The sequence below is a fragment of the Molothrus ater genome, chromosome 2 (assembly GCF_012460135.2).
Source record: "Molothrus ater isolate BHLD 08-10-18 breed brown headed cowbird chromosome 2, BPBGC_Mater_1.1, whole genome shotgun sequence".
NCBI classification, from domain to species: domain Eukaryota; kingdom Metazoa; phylum Chordata; class Aves; order Passeriformes; family Icteridae; genus Molothrus; species Molothrus ater.
The window spans coordinates 27,005,602-27,028,602 of NC_050479.2; the positions used below are offsets into that span (position 1 = coordinate 27,005,602).

General features: G+C 42.4%; 1 protein-coding gene across 1 annotated transcript in view; it reads right to left on the bottom strand.

Annotated features, from left to right (window-relative positions):
• The window catches only part of RASA3 (RAS p21 protein activator 3), a 130,063-nt gene extending 107,272 nt beyond the window's left edge, over positions 1 to 22,791 (bottom strand). The window contains exon 1 of the mRNA XM_036386801.2: positions 22,602 to 22,791. Coding sequence (XP_036242694.1) covers positions 22,602 to 22,656 — 55 coding nt within the window. The 5' untranslated portion in view covers positions 22,657 to 22,791. The remainder of the gene's footprint in view (positions 1 to 22,601) is intronic.
• Positions 22,792 to 23,001: the final 210 nt, after the last annotated feature.

The following is a 23,001-nucleotide window of genomic DNA, read 5'->3' on the forward strand; positions in this document are numbered from 1 at the left end:
CCACGTGGTGCAAAAACACAGGTTCACATGGCACACAAACCCATCAGGCAGAACAGACCACATCAGCTCAGAACAGCTCTTGTGCAGCCATTAGCTCTGGTACTGTAGAGGCTCCTGATGGATCCACACCACAGCCTTTTGCCTTGGTGCAAGAAATGGGGCAGCAATGAGAGTGAACAGGACAGGGCTTGTGCAACTGCATGGCACTGGACACATATTTCATACAGGTTTATGGGATGTCAGCTCCTGGAAGATCTGAGGCTGCAATCTCAAGCACTTGAACTACAGGCTCATTTTCACAGCTACTCTTGATAGGGTTGTTCTATAATGCCACTGATCTAAAGACTCAAGCAAATGCAACAAAGTCTCTGACAAAAAGAATCTAGTCTACTTATGGGAAGATCCAGTTCAATTGATCATCATTCTCCATGCAACTCTATATTCCCTGACCACCACTTAGTGCTCTCTGCTGGTTAGCCTCTCCACTCTTTTTACTGATGAGCCCTTTGAAAAAAAAATACTAATCCAGCAAAGTTTTCCAAACCTAACAAAAAGTCTTTCTATCAAAATCAAAGGGAAATAAGTGAAGAAAGCCAATCTGTGTAAAACAGTACAGAATCTTGGCCACTCTGCAATGCTTGAGCTCAAATAAACCAATTTGAACTTTTTTCCAAGGCATTCTTTGACAGGCAACTACTCTACTTTCATTTATCCTTCCCTTTACTCAGTTGAATCACCACTGTGATTGAAGCTTATACTGTACATCTCTTTCATGAGGTTTCTTTCTCCTTACCAAAATGAAGTCTAAAATACAATCAAGAAGCCCACAAGGCAATCAGCTATTCAAGTGCATCCATACCATACTTACCATCAGTAACCCTTATTCTCCATCAGAGAATTAAATATTTTCGCCAAAATGGTTACCTCTAAATCCACCCAGCTCCATGCTGTCAGCTGAAGAGCTGGGGTCACTGGCTCTCCATCTCCAGTGCTTTCCCCGAGGTCAAGTACAGCTATTGCCTCTTCTGGCTCAGCACACTGGAGATGGCATGGTGTGGCCACCAGTGAGTCTCCACCTGGAATCAGCAGGTTCAGTCAGCCCCACAGCTGCCTGCCAGCCACTGCACTCGAGGCTAGAAGCTGCAATAACAGCCTCTCTACAAGACAATGCACGGTTATAGCAAGTGAAGTGTGTCCCATTATCACTGATCTCTCCAGCTGCATTCAAATCCAGCTATGGAGAGACACATCAGAATCACTTCTTCACCAAATTCATTACAGCTCCTACTGCAAAACCACATTTCCCCTCCTAGCCAGCACAGTCACTCCCTGTGATGCACATGCAATCTGAAGGTAAGCAGACCTATTAGACTTTATTAAAAATACTGTCTTGAGATTATTCACCACAGCTGTTTCCTCTTCAAGCTAGTGGAAAACAGATGGCAACATAACAAGATCTAGATAATTTTAAAAATTAACTCTAAAACATGACACTTGTACAGGATGTCTTCCACTCATGCATCTCCAAATGGGATAGTAAAAATAAATTGATGCCAAATGTCATTTTGCTAGTACAATATAGCATAATTAACATATCAAGAAGAAGGACAGAACAAAGAATACTTCAAATTACACAGAAAAGCTGCATGTTGTGTAGAACACATAGCTGTTGTTGTAGATTCCCTACAAAAACACTGAGAACGTTGTTTATCTCCTCTGTCAAACACCTACAAAGCCTGACAGCATCAAGACACCTGCAAAGCATCAAGACAGTGCAATTACAGGTTTGGAGAACAGGGGTGTACACTTTTTAATAATCATTAGCAACTTCAGTCAAGATTCACATGGGTGGGAAACAGCAAGGAAAGTATTTAAAGTCATACTAATTATCTCTGTGAACATAATGAGGGGATTTTATTTGTGTCAGTCTGGCTCAACTGCAGCCCATCAACTCTATTTCATGCATATTCCATATGCTTAAGAGTAGAATTTAAAAAACTATAAATACACAACTGTAACAGACTAAACACACATTGAGGGAGACCATGTATTATTGAGCTACTGCATGTTGAAAAAATTCCTACCAAACATCAGCATTGATGGACAGATAGCAATGAATCTCAATCAGCATCTACGGGACCAATTTAGAGCCAAAGGAGAAAGTTTGGACAGAAATGAAAGCTATGCTTCTGACTACCTACTTTATGGGAACAGTTCAGGCTAAGTGGTTATCTTTTTTTTCCTAATGCTTAGCACTGAAATGCAGTATGCAACAGACCCTTGAACTACCAGCTCACATTTTGGGATCTACTAATGACTCTGAGTCTCAAATTTAGAGTAGCGAAGAAAACAATGCTACAACACTTCATTTTTCTGGGCAGACTCCTGGAAGTGACTACTTAAGTGTGGTATACATTGAAGAACTTACAAGGTGCAGCTTTTATTTCCTGGCAGAAGAATGTATTTCTTTTAAAAGCTAACAAAGTAGTCTCTGCCAATCCAGAAAACTTTCCAAACTCCACTGCAGATCCGCTGAGAAATACACTCACTTCTACTCTCCTACTCCATTAACATGCCTGGTATCAGCCTCCACCACCTATTCTATCAACATTTCTAAAAACTAGAAAGTAAATAACCAGAGCAGTTAGACACTGTCTTTTACAGTACAGCAAAACTGGTCCAAAAGAAAACTTACGCGTTTGTATATCTGTTCATCCCCCTTCAAAAAAACCCCTCAAGCATAAAACAAACCACACACATAAATTGTGCCAGATGGTTAGCACATTTAGAAACAGAGTTGGTCCTAAAATCAGCTCTGGATACACTCAACCCTATCACTGACAGCACAACACAAGCAATAGTCCCTGTGATTCTTCCACCTATCATGTTTATTGCTGTAATTTGAAGCCAAAAACAGCAGCCTCAAAGTGCCTCAAAACAGCAACACTTGTGGTCAGTAAAGCAAATACACAAACTGAAATACTGTTCTCTGTAATAATCTAGCATATATTCATAAAATACACTGCACACGATCATAACCTGCATAATATATATTGTAATAACTATATAACTGCTGTACATGTTTTTTTATACTGTCACGTTACAGAGATATATGAAAACCCTACACAACATGCAAGCAACTTTTAACTTTGAAACTCTCTCTGTTCAGCTGACATTTAAAAAACCTTACTTTCATTTCTGACTACTTATTCTGCTGGGTTTTGATACAGCTTTATCTGAGATGAAAGAATTCTCTATTCTTTTTCTACAAGCATAATCAAATATCACATGTTGCTAATCTTTTACTACATCACAAATACATCTAAAGTGTCTGGAATAGTGAAACTGTTTGGTGTACTTAAGAGCCAAGCAGTGAAAAAGAATAACTACAGCAAAAAAAGATATTTCCTTCTACACCATTTTATTTTTCTGACTTCCATTCTAAGAGCAGAAGACTGAATTTTGCAATTTGCCTGCCACATTATTCAGCAAATTTGTGATCTCAAGCAAGACAGTGAAGTCTCTGACATACTCATGTACTCTTCTAGCTGTGACTGTATGAATCAACTTCCTCTATTTATGGAAAGTGGGTACTAAATTAACTCTTGCCTTGGCATTTATCATCTACAAGCTTCATTCTCAAATTCACGGGATATCCTCTGTCCGGCACAGTGTGCCATTCCAAGGAAGTTGTGTAACTCCTGCTGGCATGGCTAACCAAAGCTGACACATGTTTATATTGCAGAGGTAAAAAAACTAAACCAACAAATTGTTACCACCTTGTGAAACACAAAACTCAGGTGAATGACACCCAGACTGCCATTTCCCATTATGAGACCCACACCCAGACCTGTTCAAGTGGTACCTCTTCCATTAGTTCTCTCCCCTTTGTAAAGGCAAAGTAGGCATAAACACATGTATTGAAAATTTGTCTTGTAGATTAGGAACTCAATTTCCAAATCTTAAACATAAATCCTGCCTCATTTTCTTCAAGAATCACAAGTCATATATGCTGCCAGTCAGGCTTACATTTAAATGGAAGGAGATGGGGCACATGTACAGTTGATAACTGCAAAATAACCACCTGCAAAATAAATCTGCCAAGGAATCCAATTACATCATTGAGCTTTAACCACTTACAGTGTACTTGCAAGAATGAGAAGGACACCCATTTAACAAGCTTCCTTCCTCTTTAACAAGCTTCCTTCCTCATCCTTTGCCCCCCCATCCCCATTTTAAATGCTTTACAACAACCAACTATATCATGTGGATTATCTAAAATAAAGTTCTCTCCCTTGTTATCATTAAGAGCTGCAAATTACCAAGAGCTCACACCCAGTGGAAGATGTTTACTGAATAGTACAGCTCTGTGGTTTTCCCAGCAGGGAGGAAAAAGCCACTTAAACAGATAAGCCCTCCTTTCAACTTCTCTCCACTTCCACCTCCCTGCTGTACCCTTCAGCTCAAAGGAGCACCTAATCTTAGACAGTGCCAGAATCAACACTGCACTTAAGTAAAAGAACTCACATAAAATTCCAGCACTAATAGTCAAGCCAAACTATAAAGAATCATTCAATAACTTACTGAACACATCTCATGGGCGCTCTCTGCTACTTTGTTTTGGGAGATCCTATACCACTTTCTTTACATAACAGCTGTGAATTTTCTCCCCCAACCCTGCGACTGCTCTCTCCTTAATCCTTGCTAACTTGATTGCCAGTCACATCCCTGCTCTTACACAAGCAAGATACCCTTAAACATATGGGAATCCTTGATGTCATTCAGCAAGGAATTACTAGACCCACAAAGTGCAGACTTCATGTGCATCTTAAGAGAAGATAAAGATCTCTAAGCAATTTGATTATGCAGAACAAGCCTCAGATGCATTTAATAGTACTCCATGATATGCATTTAGACTACAATTCCAAATATTTTGTGTAAGTTATCACTGCCTTTTCAAGAAAGGAAAAAAAAAATAACAGTGCTAAGTTCTAACTCTTTTAACCAGGCAGAACTAAAGAGGAAGATGAGGAACCACATGCCTATCTATAAAACACTGGCCATTACTCTCCCTTCTGTGGAAGGAGCACATTGCAAGTACTGCTGTTCTGAGACATGCCACTGTCCTTCAAAGCAGCAGGAAACTCGAATGCAAACAGAACCAACCCTTTCATCTCAAGTACAGGTCTGCAGGGAGAACCACAGCTTAGAGGGCTGTGTAGAAATTAGCTTATGAACTGTCTGCTGCAAAGACTCCTTCAACACAACTCCCACAGAAATAACACAGAGAAGTCTCTAAAACATCCTTCTGAGGAAAGGGGAAAGAAAAGAGGCAGGAAACAAAGGAACGCTGAACTCTAATAGATCTCTTCTGCTAATCAACAGAAGGCTGCTGACATGATGTAAGGGCAGACTTGACACAGCTTGGAGAGAAGTAAGAGTATGTACCAGAAGCTTCACAAAAATCAGACATGGTTTTCAAACCACAGAAAGAGGGAAGAAGAATAAATCACTAAAAAATGTCATAGAATGAGAGCAAGATACTAGTCAAAGTACATGGATGAATAAAGGCACAAAAACACAGCTGCAAAAGGTTAAAGAGACTTCAAGGGAATTTACTTCTGTCCATGCCAACAGTCTAATTAGCAATCACTGTGAAACACTGTAGCAATAGCTGCTACCTAATACCTGGTGCCTCCTCCTTTGCCCTCATCCTTTTGCAAAGGGCTGAGGAAGCACGGGCCATCCAAGGCGAGCCCCAGCGGCTGCAGCAATCACACCGGGGGCTGGCTCCCCTCACACACACGATGTGCTTCATTGCCACAGCCAGTGTTACAACACACAGACCTATCTTCTGTTATTGCATCTCCACTTCCTCTTTTCACCCTTTAGGACTGACACCACGGTTATCCCAGGATCAGGAACTGCAGCAGGTTTTATGTGATTTGAGGCCAGCCCAGACAAGGCCTTACCCGAGCAGAGCGGTGCCAGGGCTCTCTCTGAGCAGAGCCTCTCCCCCAGCCCCGGGGTCCGGAGCCTGGGCTCGGGGCCAGCTGGGACACAGTGCAGCTGTGTAAACCCTGAGCAGGCTGCTGGGGAGCAGCCCTGGCAGACAGCACTGCAGGAGGCCTCCCTGGACACCCTTCCCCACCTCAGGGCTGCGTTCCAGCTCAGATCCTTGGCTCTTGGCAGAGCTCTGCAGGTTCCCCGGCACCCGGACTTTTGCCTTACCAACCCCGACTCTACCCTGAGGACTTAAATTCTGGTGTTACCTTGGACCAACTCATCCCTACAGAGTTCTCTGGTGGTCACCATGCTCTTGGTTGACCCTAGCTAACATCATGAACCTGCTCTACCCTTGTATGGCTACCATATGATTCCCCACTTCACTGGCAAGATCACTGCCCTGCTACTTTGTTGTCATGCTCTGCTTCCAGCCTGCCTTTTTTAATCAAGTAATCCACTTTGTGCTCCGTGACAAGTGGAATAGGATAGCCTCACATCAAATTAATCTTTTGTTCATTCAGTTCTGCTCTAAATATTAATAAAACACACCCTTATAGCAGCAGGGCACTGGAGTTCTGCTACTAAGGTCACAAGGATCAGTGGAGTATTTAACCATTGTTATTCAGAACAGGGCAACACTTGTCAAGGCCAAGCAAAAGGTTATGTTGTAACATAAGCGAACAGCAGCTTTTCAAAAAGGTAAACAGCTAGAATACAAAATGAAATTTATTACCAAGGCTATAGCAGACTTGTTTACATTGTTTAGACTCCAAGCAACTAAAACAGAAGTTATTTGCACAAAACAGTGCTCTACACCAGGACTGAGACCTTGGTAGCACAGTGCTCAAAATTCCATTACTGTTAGCTTACTGAAAGGCAAAAACTGTATTAACACCTGCAGATCAGCAGGGAGTCTAACAGGCAGGGGAGGACAGCTACACAGGGGAAAGAGAAAGCAACAATTTAGTACCAGTTTCTTAATAATAGCTCCTCCTTAGCTTCTATTCTTCAAAACCAAATCAAGCGCTAAAGCTGTTTTCTGCTAAACTCTTCCTACACTCCTCAACTGTTTCAGCTAAAACAGACAACATCAGCTCAAGAGAAGTCAACATTTTAGCAAATATCCAGGTGTCAAAATTAAGTTTTAGGCAACCCTTGCCTTTTGATCTCAAATTATTCAATAAAAATCCCCCAAAATCCCAGAGAACAGAAATCAATATATTTTCTGATCCTTGTGAGAGATACTTGCTCTTGTACTGCATTTCACTTCTCCAATACTGGTTCTGCCAGGGAGGATTTGCACAGAAGGCATTTGACTCCAAGTGCAGATTGACAAGAACAGGATCTTGAAAGGAAGGAAGCAAGACTTGGCTAGGCAGAGAAACAGAATCCTGCTTGTCCTCCCCTGTCCCTTCCCCTGGCAGGGTTCTCTCATCACTCTGGCACTGCTCAGCCAAAGCCAGTGGATTCCATCTCTACATATAGCTGGGAGAGGTGCTTGTGAGGCTTCTGCACGCCACTCTCAGCGGGGGAAGGCACATCACAAATGAAGTAAGCAGGAAGAAAGAAGAATGCTGAATACATATTCAGGTCCAAGATCCTTGCCACTTCAACAAAATTGCCTTCCAGAAAAATGTAGAATTAGATGGAAATTGACACCATGACTGGTAAATACCGTTTTTCTATTCTGTCCCCCACTTAAGAGAGTTAACTCTACCTTGAAAAAGGCTTGATGATTAAAGATTCCACTGTATGGTAAGGAATGCAGCAAAGCAGCTCAACAACAATGCCAGAGCAGGTGTTGAACTAAACATATGGCAGAAAACCATGTATTCCATGACAAGAACAGAATACAGATGGTGAGTAATTATTTTATTATTATTATTTTATTATAAACATTACCATTACACAAGTACCACTCGTCCCATGGGCTGAAAGCAGTACAGAGTTTTTCTTTTAAAAGTAAATATATAATCCTGTAAAGGTAGGAATGTTGTGTACACAAAGGGCCTCAAGATGAAAACTAACAACCCTCACGATGGCAGCCCTCAGTTTCAAGTGTTTGACTCTGGAAGCTCACCGGTGCTTAGCAGACAGGGTAAACAATACAAGCCTTCTAGACACTGCTTCCAGCTGCCAGGAACATGAATGAAGACATATGTCTGATGTCATAATGTCACAGTGAGACAAATATCCAGGCTGTTTTACAGGCAGAACAGCAGCTATGTGTTTCAGTGACTTCCCTAAATCAGGCTGTCTTTCAAATAATTAGCATAAAAACTCATCTATCATTAAGGCTAATTAGGCAATTAATGAACTTTAAAAAATCACACCTGAAGAGACTGTAAAAGGAATTAAGTGGGCCAGGTCAAACTTACGGTCTTATATCTTGAAGGTATGGGGCTGAACCACCCAATCTAGATTATTACAAGAGTACAAACCAATCTTGTATCACAGTGATTACACTATCTACAGCTAAGCCATAACTACTGATATGATTCTGAAGCTTGGGTACAACTAAAGCTCTTTCAGAGGCATCACTAATACCACAGAAGATGTACAGCAGCATCCTTTTGACTTAGTTTTAATTTACAAAAGTCTCAACCTCCTTCCCTTATCCCCTGAAAGCTCTCAATCAGAGCCCTACAACAGAATTCACATTAGTCCCCATCAAAATCCAAATAAGTGCTCCATTCCTCAAAAGAAATACTTGAACACAGTCTTGATACTAAGCTGTTTTGTTTCAAAGATTTTACTTGAATGGTTGTTGAAAAAAAAAATTAAAAATCCTGATTAAAGTAAAGCTAACCCACTGGCTCAAAATCATGTTTAGAAGCTTTATATTGTCGTCATCTTCATCCTATGCTGGCCTATTTAGTGCTAATCTCATGTTCCCAAAAGAAAACTATCATTCAACAAACAGAAAGCAATGCAAAGGAAAAAAAAAAAAAAAGCAGCACACAGTGGTTGAGCTATGGATCATCCTTCCCACACACCCTGTTCCCCCCACAGCTGTGAAGCTCAGCCCTCCAGCACAGCTGGTTTCAGGTGCACCACAGAGATCACAAAAGCTACAAATACTTTGCCAGGGAAAAAAAAAAACATACAAAAAAAAAAAAAAGGCATGCATCCATGTCCAAAACAATGGCAAAACAGCAAGAAAAAATATCAAATAAATGCACATGACACCTGCACTAGATCAAAGTGCACTGTGCCTTGCCTCTGTCAAAACCCCAACCTACCCCAAGAGAAATATCCCAATTCTATCTCCTGCAGGCTGATACCCTAGAATACATACACTGCAAAATATGTTAGCATTGCACCACGACACTGAAAACACCAAATGTTATACCTACAATACAACAAAAGCACTGATAAATCACCATCACTGCCTCCTCCAGAAGGACAAAGGGAACCAAATTCCTGTCTTTAAGGCACAGCTACAAGGTCCTTATTCCATACTCTGAGGGAAGTAGGTAGAAGCTCCTGTCCATATCTCATATTGGGGAGTTCAGGAGAGCAATAGGGAATCTGACCTAGCCCCACAGCCAGTGTTTTCCCACCACACAAGTTAGTGGGTTTTTCAGATCACACTCTGTAGCACTGAGTTAACCCCATGTAAGGCCAGAGGAGTTTTGGCATATCTGCAGCCTGGCACTAATTCACAGACATGTAAGCTCTTATTTGGTTCTAAGCCCTTCCTGGATAAGATATTCATGCCTGACCCCATTTCATTCTGCCACTGTGCATGGTCTGTTAAGCACAGAACTCACTCCTATATGTTTCCCAATGCAATGTGCATGGTAGTGCTGAAGTAGAGACCCCACCTCACAAGCACCTGGTACTTCTGGTTATAGCTCAAACAGCCACCAAACATTAAAAAAAAAAAAAAAAAGTTGGACATAGTACAACTAAACCTGAGTAAGATTCCATCAGACCAGGAGAAAAATACACCTTAAATTCCAGAGATTCACTCTGTATAAGAAAGTGAAGCCCATATTCAAGAGCATGCAGTACAAGTTATTTCCAAGAATGGATTACCATTTCCCATTAGCAGAAGCAGGGCACCAGCGTACCAATAATTTGCAGGTGTTATTAGGAAACTTTAATAACAACATCTTCCACTAGACTGTTACAGAGACTGGTTGTATTTAATACTGAAGCTGGCTTTAAAAGTAATTCAGCTCTTTTTTTTTTCCCACTTTCAAACTCACAACTTTGTGGAATACTGTCACAGAATCAGGTGTCAAAACACACTAATTATCAGCCTGTAAGAGTTTCACTTTTACTGAAATGACTTTGCTCTATTGCAGCATTCCAAATCCCCCCAGGCACTTTTTATTCCCTGTCAAAAATCACAGAATCACCATTCAAAAACAGACAGGCAGGAGTATTGGTCTGAATAAAAATTAGCTTTTTTCCTCCCTCTCAGGCAATTTTGCTTAATAGGCCTAAAAAATAAAAAAGCCATGGGAAAATAGGGAGAGTCACACTATCTTGAAATCTAGTTCCTCTCAACTCTAACATGCAAGACCAATTTCCTCAAGTCCATTGCAAGCACCACCCCACAGAGCACAGAGGTTGGCTCTACACATCAGCAGGAGAGAGAGGGGACACCAACAGTTCCCCCAGCTTAAAACAGGGCTGGATTTGTGACTATTGACCACAACCTCCTTTCTAAGCCATCATCATCTCTGAAGCACCTAAGCCTATTCTGCAGCAACTACCTGGAGCTCCTGTTAGTGGGAACTCTGGTGTTCACAGTGGTCAAGCAGAGCCATCCAAGAGCTGCTGGCCCTCAGCATGCAGCAAACTTAATTATGTGGAACAATCTACAAACACAGGGTAAGACAAATATTTACAGAAGTAAGACTAGTGCTGGTCAACTCCTACCTCACACTTAGGGCAAGACATGCTAATAGAGCACAAATGTGGTTCTTCAGGTATCTTAACAATTTGAAATTTGAATATTATGCAACATCAGCCAAAGTCTTAAACATGAAATATCTACGCTGTAAACATGACTACACGTTTATAAAGAGGAACAGGCCACAGAACATTTGCAGAAACAGCAGATGAGTCCTTTCCCTTATGTACCAGGGAATACTTTACACAAAACTCAGAACTTGAACATTATGTTCCTGGAGGTAAAATGCAAACCTATCATTTGAGGAACTGAACTAATAGAATAATGAACCAGTGCTGCAGGGATAAGTACTCTGAAGGAAGTCTCTTAGGACCAGACTTGGTCTAGGCTACAGCGAATTCGCACAGATCAAGATGAGGACCTTACTGACGAGACCTTACAGACAGTGCACAAAATTTACAGGAGCACAGCTCCTCTGACTTGAGCAGAGCAGGTGCAAGTTTTCTAGGACCTTTACTGCATCCCTGAAACAGGGCATAATACAGTCCAATAGCAACAATAATCCCCTACAGAGCAAAATGGCTTTTGGGTTTACCAAGTTCTCAGACACCCTGAGCAGTACAGTTATCTTTATATAAGTGCAGAAGATGTGAGAACCTTAAAAATGGTTCTGTATCCATATAGTATGCTGAAAGACACACAGCTGCTGGAGTTTCACAATTCTGTCACTATTTTTGCATACCTTGTGAGAAACAACTAGCTCTTCCCTCAGCTCCCTACAATATGTAGAAAAAAACATAATGTGCAGCTACCTCTATATACAACCTATTTCATGTAATCACTTATATATCTGCTGTCAGGGACATTTGAAAAAATCAAAGGAAGACAAGAAATTGTACTGATCAGATCTGTACAGGAGTGACAGGTCTCAGTGCTAGCACTCCTTGCTTATATCTGCTAAATTGTATTAAAAGCAGCTAAAAAGAAGATAAATATTTCCCCAATATTAAGTTCTCCATGAGAGCAAATGCTGCCATTTCAGAGATATTCCACAAATCAAAACTGGAAGGGAAAACAAATTAGCAAGTGCATTTATAAAGAGAAAAAACAATGCTTCCAATGCAAGTCTCATCTTAAAAGCAGGTGTTTTGTGAAGAAGTTTTTCAACATGTATTGTACCACTAGAGTTTTCATGACTAGTAACAGCACGAAGAATGAAAGCTGCAATCCCAGAAACAGCACTCACAGCTGGCAAATGGCAACAAGAGAAGAGTGGACCACTGGACTATGAAGAACTTGCATTTGTTCCATAAAACTTAGGGCAGCCACTCAGATACATAAAGTATTCATAAAAGCACGATTTTTTCAGGAAGAACAGAACAACTACTTGCAAAAAATAAGAGCAATTCTGTTGGACCACTGCATCTCTCTTTTTTACTGACTTTGAATTATCTGCAACAATGCAATCCCAACCAGTAAATCTAACTTAAAATATGACTGTTTTGTTTTTGGTTTGTTGGTTTTGTTTTGGGCACACATAGCTCCCACATTGTGCCACAGTGTCAGAGCTCAATTTTCCAAGGCTGTGTTCATGTGTTCTATAGCAGTCACCAGCCTTTCAAACCAGAATCAAAAAGCAACTGTAGGATGTCACACCCTGTGTCTCCTGCAAAATAGATCTAATTTTCCATTACAAACTGGTGATTGTTCCTGGGCAGGGGGAGGGAGAGAGAGAGACTAAGAAAGGCAGCTTTTGTACTATCTACCAGATTTTTCTTCTATTTCTACCACCCTCTTTCCTACAATTCTACAAGCTGAACGACAGCCAGATAAATCAACGGAACTACTTTTCACCGAAATAAGACAACAAAACATCTGAGAAGTTTCAAAATACAGTTTAATTTCACTGTTCAATTACACCATTAAACACAAGCACATATAATTACCTTTAAGAACTCACTAATTGGTTTAAAATGCACATCTTAGAAGATGCTAAGAGAAATAGCTTTCAGAATGCTACACTGTAGCACTCAATGAAACAGGAAATGAGGAACAAAGAAAGGAATTTCATAGATTCCAGATGTACTCTGACACCAGCTGGGAAATACAAGCAAGAATCAACTACAGCCTTGTAAAAAGCTACCACTAACTGTTTTCTTCTAGTGTTCTTGAACAGAAGTAAGTAGCTGTAAACAATTTGTAAACAGAAATATTTTTAGAAGGAATTGGAAACAGTAATAAACTTCTTCCCTTCCCTCCTATTTTTAAGGAGTTTAAAACTCAGCCACCAGTTCATCTGGTTTTTTGAGCTGCTTTTTTTAAACATATGAAATCTGAATAAACAGTCATAACAGCAGCACAACTGTAAATATTTCAAGTTATCCATTTTCCAATACTTGGAATATTAAAGCTGAATGAAACTCAAAAGCAAGGAAAATTTAAAAAACAGTAAGATTGACTTACACTACATGCCTTCCATGCAACTGGAACTGAATAGAATTTTAATTTGCAAAATTGCTATAAAACGAGTTATCAGTCACTTAAAATTTTTATTCCTACATCTATAAATTAAAAAAAAAAGAAAACACACTCCAGATTAAAAATCCAGGAAATAAAACTCCTTCACAAGTTCAAACACCCTTCTGCTCCCTGTGTAACAACATCTCCAATGTTTCATCTTCCTTTTTTTGAAACACAAACTCAGGCCTTTCAATGCAAACTTCTTCTAAATGGATTTTGAAATCTCCTCATAAGCAAGTTTAGAGACAAAGAGACAAATATATTTCCTCCCAAAGTCACTGTAACATATGAAAAGAAAGCTTAAGCCTGAAGCATGCATCTTATGGAACACAGATCTGTGTTCCCCTCCTCCCCTCATCACAGAAATAGTTGTTCTTCCCAGCTTTGAAACTTTTCATTCATTTATTGCACATGGAAGAATTGAGGCACTTCATCTAACATGCATCCACCTCCTAGCAGTGTGTAAAAGTACATTCATATTTATACAAATTAAACACCGCATCAAATGCTAGCTGCTCAAACCTAGCAGTCATTCTGAAGTAAGTGAAACCCTCTTACCATCACATCACCCTAATCCATTTCAGCCAGTGGTCATGCAGTCACAGCTACAGACCTCATCAACAGGGGACAAACAGCAAGATTCAGTTGCTGGGCTAATGAAGGGACCTTCGTTTTGCCCCAGTGCTCCCTGAGAGGTAACAACTTGCAAATGCACAAGTCTCCAGCAATGCAGAAAAAATGATAATACTTCAGAGGACTGGAATGAAAACTGAACAGCAGAAACATTAATCAGAAGCCTCAAAAGTCTTCAACATTTGTGCTCTTCCCTCAAGAGACTTCAAAAATACAGATACACTATATTTTTTCTCTTTCAAGCAGAAGGGGAAAAAAAACCCAAACAGCCCTCAAAGACCTCAAACTTTCCACTGAATATATGAAGTGTTTTACAGTGGGCAATGATCCCCTAAATTTGAGAAAGGAAAACAGGGGGAAAATATTGCAGTTCTCCGTAGTTTTGAAGCTTCACATCTCATTTTGCAAAACTTTCACCCAGAAAGTCTTCTATAGGAGGAAAACAACATGTGAAGTTTCAGGGAACTTCCTTTCCCCCGGTAGAGGTTAGGATGGGAGAGGAAGGAAGTTAGATTTGCTTTGTTTTTACTCCAAAACAAAGCTTTTATTTTGGTCCTAAATTCAGTCACCAATCCGCCACGCTGAAGGAATCAGATGTTAAAGAACAGACATTTCATAAGGTTTAGCAAATGTCAGTAAAATCAGAAGGTTAGAATGGGTGAGTCCACAATCAGCTTTTCTGTTTAATAAATTATAACCTTTCATTAACTCCAAGATTGAGCTTTTCCTTGGTGTAACCACAAAATACATAAATCTGGAGTACTAGAAAGTTTAAAAGCACAGCATTAAGATTTACTAATGCGTGTTTTGACTATTAATATAAGCCTTAGGTGACTTGCTCCTCAGAAGCATTAATGGTCCACCAGCACACACACATTCATTTTCCTTTGACATATCTGGCTGAACATTTGTTGGTCAGATCAATATGAGCAATGCAACTGTCTGATATTTAGATCTTTTACAGTATGCAGCCAAGTCTACAAGCCTCTGATTTTATTCTAGGCTTCTGGCTCTCACAAGAGCTAGCTGTAAGATTTATTCTCCAAACACATCCGTTTGCAAAGTGCATTGTAACAACATGAGAAGTGTTAAGTACTCCTTAACAACCCAAAGTGGATTTTACCTCATCCTTTCCCCTCCCCGACCTCCTCCAAGAAAAAAAATTGCTACATGAGATATTGAGAGACTTAACTCGACTCTCACAGAAGTGCAATTACTGGCTTTAACAGAATTATTCCTAATTTACACTCCTGTAATGGAGATCAGTGAGTGAGAAAGGATAGAGGGAATTTTAACCTGATTAATACTATCAAAGGTATTTTTGATGAGGTTTTTCAAATGTATTTTCTAATCTTGGTGAAGGAAACATTGTCCAGTGTTTACATGAGGTCTTCCTTAAACGGGAGCATCAGTGCAACAAATGACTTCACATGACAACAGTGCTTGACAACATAAGTGCATAAGCAGAAATCTTGCTTTGATGCAGAAAAAGGAGAAAGCTCTGTTAAGCATAAATATGATAATCAACATGAGGTGCCTCAGCTTTAAAAGACAAGTGTGTGATGGAGAAATGGGGCAGCCTGCGTGACTATTAATTAACACCAACTAGAACGCCTGAACTTACATAAACAGCTAAGGCTCCTGAACTGAGTGTGAAACTCAAGTAGTTCTCAAGCAGAAGGTCAGAGATACAGATACATCAATTTGTCAGATAATCTTCTTGCCATTCTCTCTGGAGTTTTAACATTTATTCTCCAGAGCAGCTGACCAAGCTGGTGTACTGGCATCCAACAAATCATCAAGAAAACCTACAGTAAGGAAAGGGAGTGAACTGAAGAGCACAGAAGGAGTCAGGCAGTGTCACAACATCACCAGTACCCAGACATGAAAGCAAGGGATGCACCTGCTGTCCCCTCCGATTTCCCACACACGCACACTCCCAGTCAAGCTCTTGGACACCTGTCCAGAAACACCTCTGACAAACACTGGAGTGCACAGCTCGCTAAAAGGGAAGAAAACTAAACCTGAAAAGAAAATTAAGTTGCATTCTTTGGTTCTGCTTTGCAAATTGAACTGGATTTTCTTCTCTGAGAGCAGAGGAGCATCGGTCCACAGCAGGTGTGCAAAGAGCACTTCATGGCTGGGAGCAACATGAGCAGGGAAGGGGAAAGACAAAGTCTGCCTTCCCAACAGCACCAAGGGACTAATCTGGGGGAGCATATCATGATTTCATGCTTTGGACTGCAGCTATCAAACAGAATGGAAGCAATATGCAATACATAAAGAACAGCATCAGGCAGAACTGACACATAAAAACAGAGAGGATAAAGTAATATTGGCATATAACTAACCCAGCAATTTCAGAACTAAAGATCTGGTTTTAACCAATGATAGTGAAATAGTGGAAAAAAATTACAAAAAAACATTAATCAGTCTGAAGAGTAATTCAAGGCAATGAAGTTTTCAAAAGCATTTTCTGGAAAACTGAGAAAGATTTCCAGCACTTGTATGTCCTTATGTAAGAGCTTTTGGTACTCTGACTACCAGACAATCACTTCCATGAAGAGACAAGAAAATACTTTTCATGAGACAGATTAAATAACAGTTCTTTCAAATGTACCAACTCCAGAAGAAGACCAAAATCCTAACAAATTTGCTTATTGACATCAAAAGCCCTGAGCATGTCTATTTAACAGATTCACTCCTGTGAATTTACCTCTACACACTCTAAAAACCAAAACACATGGGCTTCCACTCATATATGAATCCTTCTCTACTTAAAATAAGGCTATGGATGGAATGCTATGGAGTTTGGTAACAGGCTGGCAGCCCCAAACACAAACATCATCTATTTCTTCAAAACTGCATTCACTGCAGCATTTTCCATTGCTACCTCTGTTTCTTCCTCTCACTTGCAGAAAATATGGTCTTGCTCCAGCCATGGCTGTTCTTGACAGTCCGTAAACAGCCAGGGTACTCTGCCTCTAGAAACAGCACTGGACCCAGACCTTTTCCATTCAGCACACTGAACACAAGCTGGTCAGAACACAGCCACCACCAAATCTAGCAATGTCAAATACTGAACCAGCAGTGACAAATCTGCATAATTTATTCTGCATCTTCCATGGCCTGTGAGTCTCAAGCCTTAATGAGCATTGCTACAGTCAATCAATAAGAATGTTAAGTTGCCACTTTATTTCACCTATGCAACATCAGTTTAAGCTGTACTTGTTAACTTTTTAATGTGAAGAAAAGATCTTGAGAAGTCTTGAATATATTCAGGGTGAGATGCAAATAGCTTTTCTTCCTTTCTTTTCTTCTTGGTCCTCTAACTTAGAAACACCGGAAAAAAACATTGTTATCTTTATAAGAAACATTTCACACTTCCTAAATAGTTTTCCAATTTTTTTTATAAATACATATATATAGAGAGAGAGGAGAAAGAGAGATAGAGAGAGAGAGAGAGAAACAGAGAGAGAGAAGTACCTGGGAAAAATTCTCTCATTCTAAAAATATTTATTCCACAACCTTGTGTCCCATTTAAAAGGGAATAAATCCTTTTACAGTATTATGCAATGAACATATTTAGTCGTAATTACTTCTACAAGTAACCACTTAAGGCACTAAATCCCAGCAGACAACATTAAAAGGGACATCTCAAGACAAAATTAATTTCCCTGAACAACATTAGTATTAATAGACTTAAGGGAGACCTTAAATTTGTCAGGGACAAGAGAAGTTTCTTCTTAGCCTGGGAAACGCAGAACCTCTCTCAAACATTTACTCTGTACCAAGTTTAATGGTGGAAGCCTGTAAATACCTTCTCTTGGCCAATGACCTGCTTAAACACCAGTAAACTAGCACTTAACTAAGTACTCTGCCTGACTTCACCCAACACTCAGTTTCACAAGTTTTATTGCTTTCACAGTGTCTTAAACTACACAGCTCTCCATTAATTGTAAAGAAGGCACACTAAGAATAAAAGGCAAAGAGATGGCATATCTACAGACCAACCATACTCATTTTGTCAACTGGACATAAACAAGGTCTTACAGTTCCTAGAAAATACAGTGAGTTTAGAACAGGGTAAGCTGTGTGTGAAGCACCAACCTACATCAGATAGGAGCCAACTTTTATCACAAATATTTCTCTGCTTCATGATTCTGCTCACACTTACTGCTAAGGATAGCTTATGCCACTGGAATTCCCACATTTCAGACTAAGGCCTCACCCTGTAACCACAAAATGGCCCTTTGAAAAGATGATAAAAGAAATATTTAGAAGTTCATGAATGTCTGAAATTGCAACAAGCGTTCATGTTGCATCAGGGGATTGTTATTATCTATCAGCTCAAAAGTACAATGAGCAAAGGGTCCTTCTCATAATATTACAGCCCCAGTAAACTCTCAGTGTGCAACATCCTCCTGCCCCAATTACTACTTTCAAACTATCAGACAGAACTACAGCAAGCTCTACTACTGCTAGAAAAAATACTATTTTAAAGCAGAGCCAAATGCCCCTAAGTATAACAGTACTAGATTTCAGGGACATGAAAAGCTTGCTAAAGTGAAAATTCACAAATGAGCTGTTTCTTTGGATTTTTCAAGTATAAACAATTTCACAAAGTAAAATCTGGCAGCAGGTTCTCTGCTAGTCAGCATACAGCTTTCAACAACAGAAACGCTAAACATGAGCTTTTATTTTTTCAAGTGAAAGTTTAATAGTTGATGCCATTTAAGGAGAAAAAAAGTAGCAATTAAGTACAGCATATTTATTAAATATTAACAGTACAACAAAAGTCATGTTGTCAAGCAGAAGGACTCTTTGTAGTTTTTCCAGCCAATCATCAGCCAGAGAGCCTTATGTTGTTTCCTTTCAGGTTTTGAAACACTGACTCATGGAAATATCAGCACTGCACACTTCCTCAAAGTGGCAATCTTATAGGAAGTGTTTGTTTAGTCTTACATGACACATTGTTTTGTTTATGTATAAGGGATTCCGGTAAAAATAATTTTCAATTAAGGAAAAAAAAGACATAAGCACAATGGTTTCAGTTATGGGAAGCCAAAATAAATCAATTTCAACTAGACATCTGAACAGCATATTCGTTAACACAATTATTACTTTTTTCTTTCTACTGTACATTACTTCCTTGCAACATGAGCAGAAGTTGCCAGGCATTAACTTCTTTCAATTCAACTAACCACAAAAGAAAGTGGACAAGAGGTAGCACAGTAACAACTCCTCTTAACACTGCTACCCACATTGACAGTTCACATTGCTGCTCCCCAAGTTCAGCATCTCAGTGAGACATCTTTAGGAGGTGCCACACCATCATCAGTTCAACTGAGCAAGGCAAACACGCAGCTTCCTACAAAGCTTAACTGTTTCAACACTTTCAAAAAAGTAGACAGATGGCTCAAGCTAAATCCAAGCTTGACTAGAAACAACACTCCTCAGAACATGGAAGCACTTAAGAGATGCAGAATGTAATAACCCACCTAGCTTAATATGGCTGATTCCATGCAACCCGTCAGTCCTAAAAGAACAAGTTATACAAGCAGAAGAAAATGCCTTCATTTACCTGCAGCTTCTTGGAAATACAGGACAAGCCAGCCATAGCAGTACACTACATTAGGGCATTCAAACATCTCCAGGCTACAGATGTTTTACACAGCCAAAAGCCTCCCAACTGCATCTGCCTCCTCATTAAAAGAGGAATGCCAACGTGGGTGTCCACTCTGTTTGCACTGATTCCTTAACGAATCAATCCTACATTTCATCCAGTTTATTCTAAGGCACATCTGTATATCAGTGTCCCCATTCATGATTTGCCAGCAGAGGTGCTACAGAGAAGGAAATGTCTTATCAGATCAAGCACAGAATATCTGAAAGTCAGAGATCAGACAGAGCTTGGCTATGAAACAAGCTCCCAAAGAACAGAACTGACCATCTCCTCAGTATGATAAATCAAAGCAAAACATGGAAAATGACAATTCTTTTTTGCCCTCAAATAAGTTTTCTCTTAACCTATTCATTGAAAGATTAAAGCCCCCTGTCACTAGAAAAGGGAGAAAACTACAAGACACCCATAAATGGGAACTGCTAAAAGAAATGTACTATTGGGAATAGCTGAAAAAAGCAGTGTCTCTCCAATGTTCACCATCTTTTCAGTGGTGCCCAGCAACAGGATGAGGAGAAACGGCCAAAAATAAAAACACAGTTAAGTTCCACCTCAACATGAAGACCTTCTTTACACTGAGGGTGGCAAAGCACTGGAATACGTTGCCCAGAAAGGTCGTGGAGTCTCCCTCGCTGGAGACCCTCAAAAACCACCCGGGCACTTTGCTGTATAACCCATGCTAGGTGACCCTGCCTTGGCAGGGGGTTTGGAATAGATGACATCCAGCATCCCCTCCAACCCTGACAACTCCTGGAGTCTGTGACCTCCCTTCAGATCCACTCACAGGACCTTCTGTAGGGAGCCTACAAACTCCATGTACAAATTCTAGAAGATTAGGATTGCTTTACAAGGCCAATCTCATAAGGAATACTTCCTCAACCCATCAAAGCAATTCCGCCACTTCCTATTTTTGTGAAAATTTCCCAAGAGACAGCTGCAGAGAGGAGTGTGACTTCCGAACACGAGTGGCAGACGGCGGCGGGGCTGCCGGGCCGGGGCTGCCGGGCCGGGGCTGCCGGGCCGGGGCTGCCGGGCCGGGGCTGCCGGGCCGGGGCTGCCGGGCCGGGGCTGCCGGGCCGGGGCTGCCGGGCCGGGGCTGCCGGGCCGGGGCTGCCGGGCCGGGGCTGCCGGGCCGGGGCTGCCGGGCCGGGGCTGCCGGGCCGGGGCTGCCGGGAGCGCTCGGCTCCGCCCCCTGGCGGGCAGCGGCGGAACGGCGGCGCAGCGCCGGGCATTGTCCTCCCCGTGCTCCGGGAATCACCTTCCGCTCCGGCGGCACAAGCCAAGCGCCGGGATGCTCGCGGCTTTTCCTCTCGCCATCCAGCCTAAAAAACAGCGGGGATCCTTGCTGCGGTTCTACAGTAATCAAGTGCTCCGCTCCGACAGCTGAAGTCAGCAGCAGGATTAACTTCAGTCCGCGGCATAATGAGATTCATCTCAAGACTTTTGCAGCTGTTATTGTATTCGATCTCCTCAACAGTGCAAAGAAATTCCCACACTCTCGTGACTTCAATCATTCAGGTATAAGATCATCACTGTTTTCTTCTCAAGGAAACCCCAACTAATCAAACACAAACAGCTTAGCCACAAGTCATCATCCTATACGTGGGATGCGTTCTTAGCCCTTTTACTAAAAAATCACAGATGGAAACAACTTGCAATATCATCACTCGCATGGTGTCCGGATTTCTCCCTTGTGAAAAGACCTTTTTTAAATTCCCCTCCCCTCTTTGAAAAGAGACAGAGAGCAAGTCTCCGTCCATACTCCGTAGGCTTACTGAATCTCTATTCTGGATGTATACGAGAACATAAAACGAACACGTAATTTTTAGTTTATATGACAAAATTTTAATTCTTAAAAACTGCTGTCACTAAACTACCTGTTGACAATTAACGAGGAAACGATCCAACAATTATCTCTTTGAAATGCTAACGCCACTGTACAATAATGAGATTTTCTACGTAATCTCACGTTTCAGTTTCATCCAACACGCCAATTGGAGGCTGCAAATTTGCTTCCGAAAGCAGGGAAACGCAAAGGGATATTTTTTCAAGATCTTTATTAGGAAGCCACACGCCCTCGGTACCCACCGCTGTGAGCCCGGCGCTGAACTCCGCCACTTCCCCGGGAGCTCGCAGCCCTCGCGGCCCGTCCCGGGGAGGAGAACCGCTCGCTCGGCATGTGGGACCGATTGTCTTACGGAAACGAGGGATTTCCCTCCCAGCCGGCACACTCAGAACTCGACCAGGGAGAGTTTAATCCGCTCGCTGACATCTGTCGCTTACTTTCTAATAATGTGGTTTGGAACTCGCTCAACACAAGAAGAAGAGCGAATCTCCAAAAGCGCGAGTCGGAGGAAGCGACAGCAGCCCCTGCCTGTCCCCCTCGCCGAGGGCAGGGGCTGACACAGCGGCTCCTGCACACAGCCGCTTTTGGGCCGGCTGCACATCAGCCCTGCCAGTGACACACAGTGCTGAGACCCGGGGGCCGCCTTCAAACTTCTACAGCCCAGCTTAGCAACAAAAATGAAAAAGAAAAAAAAGAAAGAAAAAAGAAAAAAAACACCCTAAAAAAACAAACAAAAAAACCAAAAACCCCCAAAAACAGCGAAATCCGCCGAATACCCTGCGCCGCCCGGACAGCCGCCGGGGCCGCTCGCCTGCCGGACGCACGGCGCTGCCCGCCCGTCCCCGCTGCACCGGCCGCCTCCCAGGCACCGGCCGCCCGCCCCGCACGGCCCCGCGGAGCCCCCCCGGGCCGCGGGCACCGCCCGCCCCGCCGCCCCCAGCGCTCCCGCGGCGGGACGCAGAGCCAGGGCAGCGCGAAAGGGCGCTCGGCGCCTCGCCGCCCTCCGCTCCAGCGGGGGCTCCCTGCCCGCTGCCCCGCGCGCTCACCGATTTTAATCCTGACGCTCTGGAAGACCCGCAGCCCCTCTTCCTCCACCGCCATGGTGCTGCCGCCGCCGCTGCGCCTGACGCTCAGCAGTGCTGGAGCCCCGCCGCCGCGGAGGCGTGGGGAGCGGGCAGGAGGAGGCAGGCGAGATGCTCCGGCAGACGTGAAGGAGGGAGGACGGCGGGGCGGCTCGGGACGCACCGCGACCGGGCTGAAGCGAGCGAGGGACGGAGCGGCCGCGCAGCCCAGCGGAGCGCAGCGCCCGCCTCCCCCCCCCGCCGGCTGGCAGCGCCCGCCCTGCCGCCGCCCCCTCATTGGCCGGCGGGGCGGCGGCTGCGGCGCTCATTGGCCCGCTGCCCGGCGGGCGGGGGGAGCGCGCGGGGGAGCGCGGAGCGCGGCAAC